The sequence below is a fragment of the Polypterus senegalus genome, chromosome 15 (genome assembly GCF_016835505.1).
Source record: "Polypterus senegalus isolate Bchr_013 chromosome 15, ASM1683550v1, whole genome shotgun sequence".
Taxonomy (NCBI): Eukaryota; Metazoa; Chordata; class Cladistia; order Polypteriformes; family Polypteridae; genus Polypterus; species Polypterus senegalus.
Window position 1 is genome coordinate 38,693,960 of NC_053168.1, and position 10,489 is coordinate 38,704,448.

Here is a 10,489-nt window from a genome sequence, read left to right on the forward strand (position 1 = left end):
AATATATGCACAATACCCCATTTTTTTCAGCTTCAATGCTACATACTTTGACAGTATATGTTGTCTTAGCTGAGAGAAATTGTTAGTAATTTATCCCTATTAAAGATTATTTTTATAAATTCACATTTATTTAAAATAGTACCATGATTTCTACATTTTTATCTTAACAAAAGTTAAGAAATATATATATAGATAGATAGATAGATACAGTATATATATATAGATATATATATAGATAGATAGATAGATAGATAGATAGATAGATAGATAGATATATAGATATATACACACACACAAGGGTAAGTCAATATGTATCCATACCTTTGTCATTCTTGTTTGGGTTGACTGTACTGCGTTCCCTCTCCAAATGGGAATATAGTGCGTCTGTGGTCACTGCAGTAAAGTTGTGAGCTTGATCAATCGCATTCTCTTTTTGTTTTATAGGAATAAACAGGTCCACTCCACTCTCTGTTTGCACCAAAGGTGAAGAGCAAGCAGTAATAGACTTTTTAGGATTGATCGTGTATCAGAGTCCAAAATTCTCATCAGTTCGTCAGAATCATGGTACAGATTTACTCGATGTTGTTGTCGGTAGTGAACATGTATGGGTGTCCCACTCCTTCTTTGTGCTTAATACTTGTCTAGCCATATTTGAACTTCTCAATCGATTCGTAAACACTCTGCCATGGTAAAACACTATCTCTATATTGTGTAGAAAGCCTTCTATGGATTTCATCCCCTGGTACAGTTCACTACTTGCTGCTTTTCTGTTGTGTAAACAGAGAGTGGAGTGTCCATGTTTACTCCTAGTAAAAAAAGTGATACTACTGATCATGGTTGGAACTTTACCACTGTGACCAGAGACACACCATGTTTCCACTTGTGGGCAGAGAAACAGAAAATTATCACAAGATTGCAGATAATTATTGATTCCCTGTTGTCATATATATATACATACGGGGTGAGTCAAAATTATGTTAACATTTGAATGGCGGAAACAATTTATTCACAATACTTCATATGTGCAAGATGATTTGGGAATGTCTCAACCCGGTTGCCATCATGTTCGACACATGTACCACAAATATTGTATATAAGTATATACATAGCAGTACCATTAGTGTTAACATAATTTTGACTTACCCTGTATGTGTATACATATTGGGTGCTGTTCAGGAAAAAAATTAAATAAAGTTAAAAATTATCTGAAGTATAAGCATTGCTTCCAGTATTAAATTTGTATACATTAACAAGCTTAATCTTTTCTCTTTGGGCAGCCCCTCCATATAATATAAACATATATGTTTAAAACATGGTATGCCTGCTAGAAAGTCTTCTTTTTTCATAGTTTCTTCAATTCATTCTTGAATTTAACATTCTGTTCATATATTATTGTAGAGAGTCTAGCATTCAAGTGAACCCTAGTAAAACTACCACCTGCTTCAGCATATGTCATATAAAGTAATGAAAGGGAGGTTATGTGGCTTATCATTACATATTTATTGCAGATTTACCAATTAAATAAAATGACTCCTGCAGTGGGCTGGCGCCCTGCCCAGGGTTTGTTTCCTGCCTTGTGCTCTGTGTTGGCTGGGATTGGTTATAGCAGACCCCCGTGACCCTGTAGTTAGGATATAGCGTTTTGGATAATGGATGGATGGGGATAAAATGACTCCATCCAGGATGTAACAGTATGCTACAAACTTATTATTCTCTTTTGACAAGTGTATCTTATTGAGGTTGTACAGTGACATAAAGTTAAAATTTTTACAATTACCTCCATTTAAGGTGTAATAAAGTGTTGATTTTCTTTGTTATCCATTATTTTATGACTTAAAAAGAAAAAATGGAAAATAGAATCTTTTAAAATCCAACCACACTCAAAACATTTACCTTTGACATTCAGGTTCACTAAAGGCTGTCAGCTTGGCTTTCTCTGACAGTCTGAAGAGGAGTTCTGAAGCCACCTTGACAGAGATATCCTCAGTAAACAATGGATTCCGAGCATGTACGTTGGTCTCATGCAACTGATTTCTGCCTTCATGCTCGACTAAAGTGCTGAAGTCTACTGTATGAGCACAAATCGGGGGATCTTCATGGCTGCTTTCTTCCATTGGCTCAGTTTTTAACACATTCCTCTCTGCACTCACTTTCTTGTCATCTTGTGGGCCCTCCTTGGGCAGTTGGAAGACAGCCTTGGCTTCACCATCACCCTGAGGAAGACTGCTGCCGTTGGAGCAAAGGTGATCTGCTGTTGATGATGTGTTGGCCCCTACAACCATACACTGTAGGTCTTGGTTAGAAGACTGAGTCTTCTGAAATGAGAAATTCTGAGATTCATCATTTGCTGCAATTTTATTTTTATTAGCTGCAACAATATTTAATAGAAGACCAGTTAGTCTGTTAGAAGCAACAGGCTCTTGAGCAGTGCAGTATTTAGGGCTGGGAGACACAGAAATGTCCATTTCTTCTGGCTCTTCTTTGACAACAACCTTTATTGGAAGATGATCAGTGGTTCCCTCGCTCACCCCACCATGAAGGTCCATTGAGCCCTGACTCTGCAGCCTGACTACATGATTTTCCAGATGAAAAGCCTCCTCTGGTGTGTCTGTCATTGAGTCTTCCATTAAATCACACTCACTCTGGGAAGAATGTTGATGGCACTGCATATGTCGTTTGAGACTGAATTTCCGAGCAGTGAATGAGCACATCTCACACTGAAAGGTCTCCTCTCTATTTTGGTGCTCATGAAGCTTCATGTGTTTCTTCAGATTGTCTTTCCGAGAACATCGGAAAGGACACAGTGAGCAAAAGTGTCCTTTCAGGCCAGTGTGCCTTCCCATGTGTCGTTTAAATGAACTCTTTGTTTTAATGATCAACCCACACTCAGAGCAATGATACATCTTCCCGTTTTCCTCAATGGAACAGACTTGGCTCATGGATTTGTCTACCACAGAGGCCAAAGACAGCTGAAGACTTGGAGTTTCTGAAAATGTTGTTGGTTCGTGTTTAATTTCAGATGATTGTGCAAGGTTCTGCGGTGATCTCACAAGAGATGTCTCTTCCGTCAGAAGGCTGCTTGGTGAAAGGCTTCTTTCAGTAACTTTTTTGGACAGGGTAGCCAAGATTGAGCTAGCAGACAGAGAACTAAATGGAGCATCAAACCCATCAAAGTTGAAAGTCCGGTTACTGTTTTCTTCTGTGACTGGTTCTGCTGACGATGAGGATGAAGATGACAATGTCATCACAGTGTTTCTGTCATAAAGAGCTACACTGGCCGCTGTCTTCATTCTCTCAACAGCATTTCTCTGGGGGAAGTCATCATGAACTGGTCCAGTGTTACATTTTTCCAGGCTACCTGTCTTGAAGCTCAGTCTGGTCATATCTCTACTGTTGTTTGGTGATGCAGTAGCAGATACCATACCTGTAGCACCTGAAGTCCTTGCGGTGATGTTCAATTCTTGAGCATGATGGGAAGAAGATAATAGAGCCAGGGTGCCACCTCTACTCAGTGCCAAAGCACTTTCTTTGGGTCTTGAGGAGTCAGGCTGCAGGAGCCTCATATTACTGCCTGGTGAACTACTGAAAGCTTGGGTGTTGGGTTTCAAAAGGCCGGTGGTGGCTTTATTGAAGCCAAGGTGTTCTGTGGAATATTCATTCGTAGACTCATGACCGTCCTGAAAACTGTTCAGCTTTTTGATCTCAAGTAGAGATTTTTCAGACCTGTCCTCGTTGTCCTCATAAGAAGATTCTGATATGCTGTCTGAAACATTATATTCCACAAATGCCTCCTCCTCTGCTCTGAACCTGGAGATTAGAGGACCCTGGCATGTGCTTTGGAGCATTTCCTCATGCTGAGCTGCCTTCTTAATGAAACTTCCTAGAGATGTTTTAGGGCTAATTTCTTTGTCATGTGGCTTGACAATTCCACTAAGAAAATTGTCCAGAATCAAAGGGTTACTCACATTGTGTGGCACACTTGAGTAAGCTCTCTGTAACAGTAGTGTTAAATCCCTTCCCAGATTGCCAAAGCTTTCATTTTGCTTTTTGATGTGGTCGTAATGTTCATCATAATGCCGTCCATATTTCAGGGTTAACACTCGCACCAGTTCATTGAAGTCCTGCGATTTATCACTAGGCAACTGAGTGAGCACTTGCACTGCCTCATCCTTAAGGTGTAACGCCAACTGTAAGCCTTTCTCAGAGTAATCCAGTTTAGCCTGTGCTGCCATCACCTCGAATTCTTCTAGGAAAGCCAACCAGTCTGTTTCCCCATTAAAAGTTGGCACCTGTAGATACTCTCTTCTTCTGTCTTTCTCAAACTCAGTGGGTGAACCTGGAACTGAAGGTGCTTGGATGGCCAGCGGTGGTGTGTTTTCTCTTTTGATATCCTGCAACAAAGGTTCCAAGGTTCTCTCTGTCATTCTGGCAGTCCCTTGACCTTTGCAATGCACTGGTGTGGCACTTAGAAGGTCAGCAGTTGGCCTCTCGGGTTGGTCATCTGAAGACATGGTTTGTCCACCTTGTTTGATAAGCAACACACCTTCTACCACCTTCAGTCTTTGCTCTAAGCTGTTCATGCTATTGGCCACAGCATCTAACCTGTCACTGATCACAGTGGCTGAGAGCGTACTTACAGTCTGCCTTTGCTCTAATTCTTGCATGTCCTGTTTTAATAATACCTTTTCCACCAATGTATTGATTGTGCTCAAAATCCTCTCCTCAAAGGTGTTCATCTTTTGAGACAGCTCCTTCTGATTACCCTCCAACTTGTTTTCAATTCTTGCTGCAAGTTCCCTTTGACTGTTCAGTAGCCTGCTTCCCAGGGACTCAATCAGACTAGTGATTAAGAAAAACTGCCCCCCTGACTCGTTTGCTGAAATTCCTAACTGCCCCCCTAACTCGTTTGCTGAAATTCCTTTGCATGAACTTTGCCCTTCTGTCTCATCGTCATCAATGATGACCACCATGTCTGATTTCTTATGGCTTCTGCTGCCTTGCATGTTGTTACCTACGATCCCAGTGGGGTTACGTTCCAGTTTTAGGCCTGATTTGTCTTAGATATGTTGCACTGTAAAACTAGCAACTCATCACTAATGGAAGCAACAACCCAAACCTGGCAATAACAAACTGGTAATAACCCACAACTGCCACAAAAATTCTCATTTGAATTACATTTAACATGCAAGAAATGATTCAGTACCTATCACAGTTTTACACAGTTAAACTTAATGGTTAGTGCAAACTACTTAATGATTAATGGTCAACTCACATGACAGGAGGAAAATCCCTCATTCCCACAGATATTCCACTTAAGTCCAACTCTCTGCATATCCAGAGAAAATACAGTCCATTAACACTAAGGCTACAGCCAAATGCAGCATCTGAACAGCATCTCCCTTTTAGAAAGCTTCTGTTTCTCCACTTCAGGCATTCCTAAAGCTCAGCAAGGAAACACTGCACGATTATTACCAACATACTGCCGATTTAAGAGGTGCCACCTTACTTATACACATCTTTCTTTGTGCCCAGCGCCTACATTTCCAAACATGTCCCTAGCTTTGCCAGCCACACCGCGCGTTTTCTGCCTCTCTTCATCAGATCAGCTTTCTCTGTCTTTTTCAGTTTCTGGGTTCTGTGTCTTTTATGCAAATATCTTTGGCCTCTGAAATTTGAGCTGCACCTCCTGACCTTTTGCTCCATGGACATGTGACCTCCACCTCATGAATATGCTTGCATCACCATAGCAACCAAGCATATGGCCCGCAGCAAGCCAGGCTTCTTGTGCAGTTCCTGAGCCCCAGTGGCATGCTGAAATGTACTTTACCATAAGGCGTCTAGATTAAAATCATATCTGGATCTTTATGAAAATTAAAAATGTGCTGCACACTCACAACATACTGTAAGAGGCAAAGTGTCATATCAACTATGGAAACAGAATACATTTATACGCTTCACAGAAGCTTTCACAGTATGCTTACAACAAAATCAGTTGTCTTTCTTAGGAAACATAAATCAGTAGAAAATAAATAAACAAGGAAAGCAGTGGTAACAAAATCCACTTTCAAACTCGTGGAACATTATAACACATTCATTAAGAAAAAAAGATAACTTTCATTTTCTAATTAGATCATCAGAACCTGACAGCCAGCAGAAGCCACACAGAAGCCAGTCACTGATACAAGTAAAAGGCACCCACCAGACATCGAGACCTGCTCCACATTCCAAAGTCTACTATTCTGCAGAGTTGATCCCCACCCTGCCAAATCCATGCAGTATGTGCAATTCTTTCTCATCTGAATCTTTCCCTGACTTACCCCAGGTCTTTTAGTATGATGGACACACCTTTGCCTTGCAGATGTAGTCACTCATACTGGACTCTTAAATCTGTTACTTTGACCAACAATCTTGACCCTGGCCCTCCCTTTCACATCTCAAGCAAAACAATCCAGCTGTTTGAATGTGACTGCTCAGTTCTCTGTTCTGCTTTTCCCACAACCTCTAATCCCCCAACCCCCCTCAATTCACCCACCCCTCGGATTTGCTGAATGCCTTCCTCCTGTGCTTCTTGCTAAAGGGTAAACAAGTGAGGTCACCTCACAGTGATAACCTTTTGGCCTCCTCACATGTGATCTACACCTGCTGACTGTTTGGCCTCCTGACATGTGATCCCTTCTGCATGACAACCACTGCCTTCTTCTTAGCAACCAAGAACAGCTTCTGACCAGCAATTACCTAAGTAAGAAGTAAAAATACCACACTGCTACATTTTCACGCCAGTAGAGTTAACATGTGCAGCCTCATTACAGTAAATGTACAAACACGGTGTGTGTAAAAATGCAACAGTTATATAAAAACACGCATGAAAACAGGCATAACAAAGCTTAGGCGTGCCTGGTTAAACTGCACATTGTAATGAATGTTTAAGTACAAGAAAGCCCACCTAATATCTAAAAATTACAAACTTAAAATGCAACCATTCCTGCACGTTTTCATGTTGGGCAACGATTGTAGCTGACACAAAAGTTACTTCATCAGAAATCATCAGACCCTCTCATACTTGTCTGGACTTCATTTTTTGTATCTTCATTCTTTTTTTTTTTTGATCACTAGGATGGACTGGTTATTGCCACTGGAGATTTCAATCATGCAAATCTCAAGTCAGTGCTCCCTAAATTCCATCAGTTTGAGGACTTTACAACGAGAGGGACGAACATGCTGGATCTTATTTATACGAACATTCCTGCCGCGTACTGGGCAGAGCCCCATCCCCACTTTGGAAACTCAGATTACATCTCTGTCATGTTAATTCCAGCATACAGACCGCTCGTCAGACGCACCAAACCGGTTCTGAAGCAGGTAAGAACCTGGCCAGCAAAAGCCATCTCTGCCCTTCAGGACTGTTTTGAGTGCACTGACTGGGAGATGTTTAGAGAGGCTGCAACCAACAGCGACTGTATCAACTTGGAGGGGTACACGTCATCAGTGACCAGCTAAATCTATAAGTACATTGATGACGATACTGTCTTCAAGCACATCACTGCACGCCCCAACCAGAAACCGTGGATTACAAAGGAAGTGCGTGTGCAACTGAAGATCCAGGACTCTGCCTTCAAGGAAGGTGACAAAATCGCCCTGAGAAAAGTGAGGGTTAAACTATCCCACGCCATCAGAGCGGCAAAGCGCACACACGCCCAGAGAATCCAGGGACTTTTTCTATGTGACAAAAACGCACGGAGCATGTGGAAAGGCATCCAGGCTATCGCTAATTAAAGGACAACACCACCCACCTGTGACAGTGACACCTCCCTTCCACATGTGCTGAATAACTTCAATGCACGGTTTGAAGTACAGAACAACGTGGTGATGAGGATGACCACCTCTCCTCCTAGCAACCAAGCATTAAATCTGACTGTGGCCGATGTGAGAAATACTCTACGAAGAGTCAACCCACGGAAGGCTGCAGGACCAGACAATATTCCTGGCAGAGTACTAAGGGAATGTGCAGACCAGCTGGCCGACATTTTTACTGACATCTTCAACATCTCCCTGAGCACCGCCGTTGTCCCAACCTGCTTCAAAACCACCACCATAGTTCTCATGCCAAAAAAGTCACAAGTATCCAACCTCAATGACTACCGTCCCATTGCACTCACTTCCATTATCATGAAGTGCTTCGAGAAGCTTGTCATGAGGCACATCAAAACCCTTCTGCCCCCCTCACTGGACCCCCTGCAGTTTGCTTATCGCCGGAACCATTTAGCAGATGATGCAATAGCCACCACTCTCCATCTGGCTCTCGCTCATCTGGACAATAAGGACACACACAATCTAATGCTGTTTATCGACTTCAGCTCAGCATTCAGCACAATCATTCCTCAGCAGCTGATGGAAAAGCTGAGCCTGCTGGGACTGAACATCTCCCTCTGTAACCGGATTCTGGACTTCCTGACTGAGAGACCTCAGTCAGTAACGATCGGAAACAACATCTCCAGAACCACCACACTGAGCACTGGAGCCCCTCAAGGCTGTGTGCTTAGTCCATTATTGTTCACACTGCTGACTCATGACTGTGCAGCAATGCACAGTTTTAATCACATCATAAAATTCGCCGAATAGACACCACTGTGGTGGGTCTCATCAGAAACAACAATGAGTCAGCTAAAAGAGAGGAGGTGCAGCGGTTAACGGACTGGTGTAAAGCCAATAACCTGTCTCTGAATATAGACAAAACAAAGGAGATGATTGTTGACTTTAGGAAGACTGAGTGACCATCTGCCACTGAATATTGATGGCTCAACTGTGGAGGTCGTCAATAGCACCAAATTCCTGGGTGTCCACCTGGCAGAGAAATTCACCTGGTCCTACAACACCAGCTCTTTAGCCAAGAAAGCCCAGCAGTGGCTCTACTTCCTGCATAGGCTGAGAAAAGCCCATCTTCCTTCAGCTATTCTAACAACATTCTACAGAGGAACCATATAGAACATCCTGAGCAACTGCATCACTGTCTGGTTTGGAAATTGCAGATAGTGAAGACAGCTAAGAAGATCATCTGTGTCCCTCTTCCTTCCATCATGGACATTTACACCAAACTCTGCATCTGCAAAGCCACTAGCATTGTGAATGACCCAACACACCCTGTACACTCACTGTTTACACTTCTGCTATTGGGAAAAAGGTACTGAAGCATTTGGGCCCTTACCACCAGAATGTGTAACAGTTTTTTCCCCCAAGCAGTCAGATTCCTGAACACTCAAGGACCGATCTGATATCTGATATGTGTTCTGCTCTGCAATGTTGCACATGGTTGCACATGTTTGCACATTTGTCTCACATGCACCTTGTTATATATTACATGTCTTTATGTTATGTGTCGTGGATTCTTCGTTGTCCTGTGTTCTATGTAGCACCATGGTCCTGGAGGAACGTTGTTTCATTTCACTGTATGCTGCACTACTGTATATGGATGAAATGATAATAAATACACTTGAATCTGTGTCTCAGAGTAGGAAAACAGTCCTATTTCAAAAATACTAGAGTAACACAAATTTGGTCAAACACTTGAGAGTAAAAGCATTTTTTTGTGTTTCCTAATTTAGGAAGCTACTCCAGAAGTGAATCTACTCCATCGGGCCCTTGAGCAAGGCCCTTAAAATGCAAATGCTTCATCCTGAGTATAATGTGGCAGGACTGGCACTCCAGCCACCATAAAAACCTCACACTGTTCCAGTGTGGTGCTGAGGTGTCGCCTGCTGTACTTGGGTCCAAATCCAGGTGGTCTGTCGTGTGGTGGGTGCGGCAATGCACTGTCAGCTCATGCTCCAAACCTCTCTCTCTGTCTCTCTCTCCTAACTTCACAAGAAGTTAGGTGAGCACATAAGATGTTCTAACTCACTGCCAGGGGATGGCGTTCAGAAAGAGATCTTCATGCAGATCTCAGGAAAGGCTGAATGTTTCAGAAACACTGGGCAACAATGAACTTGTAAAAAGATATCAATGTGGCAGAGATGGACTAATATTTGTGACACATCTTGTATTTTATGTGATTGCTCCATCTACACAGAGAAGCCATGTGATGTTTTTTTACTTAAAGCATTGGTAATGTTACATGTAAAATTTAGCTTGGGGTCAGCTCAGGTTGGACGGTTTGGAGACAAAGTCAGAGTGGCGAGATTGAGTTGGTTTGGACATGTGCAGAGGGGAGATTATGGGTATATTGGGAAAAGAATGCTAAGGATAGAGCTGCCGGGCAAGAGGAAAAGAGGAAGGCCTAAGAGAAGGTTTATGGAGGTGGTGAGAGAGGACATGCAGGTGATGGGTGTGACAGAGCAAGATGCAGAGGACAGGAAGATATGGAAGAAGATGATGTGCTGTTGCAACCCCTAACGGGAGCAGCCAAAACAAAAAGAATAGGATTGTCAGAACACATTTCTTGATTTTTGCAGCAAACTTGGAACACTTAAAATGCTTTAGGTAGTACACAGATTTA

The 10,489-nt window shown here is 42.4% G+C and overlaps 1 protein-coding gene across 1 annotated transcript; it reads right to left on the reverse strand.

Annotated features, from left to right (window-relative positions):
- Positions 1-252: 252 nt before the first annotated feature.
- Positions 253-6,461, reverse strand: LOC120515922 (zinc finger protein 827-like). The gene has a single exon (XM_039737293.1). It carries the CDS (start codon positions 5,001-5,003, stop codon positions 1,890-1,892), a length of 3,114 nt encoding a protein of 1,037 aa, XP_039593227.1. The 5' UTR covers positions 5,004-6,461; the 3' UTR covers positions 253-1,889.
- Positions 6,462-10,489: the final 4,028 nt, after the last annotated feature.

Excerpts from the sequence above, each read along its gene's own strand:
- LOC120515922 (XM_039737293.1), bottom strand. The coding sequence starts at position 5,003 with ATGCAAGGCAGCAGAAGCCATAAGAAATCAGACATGGTGGTCATCATT.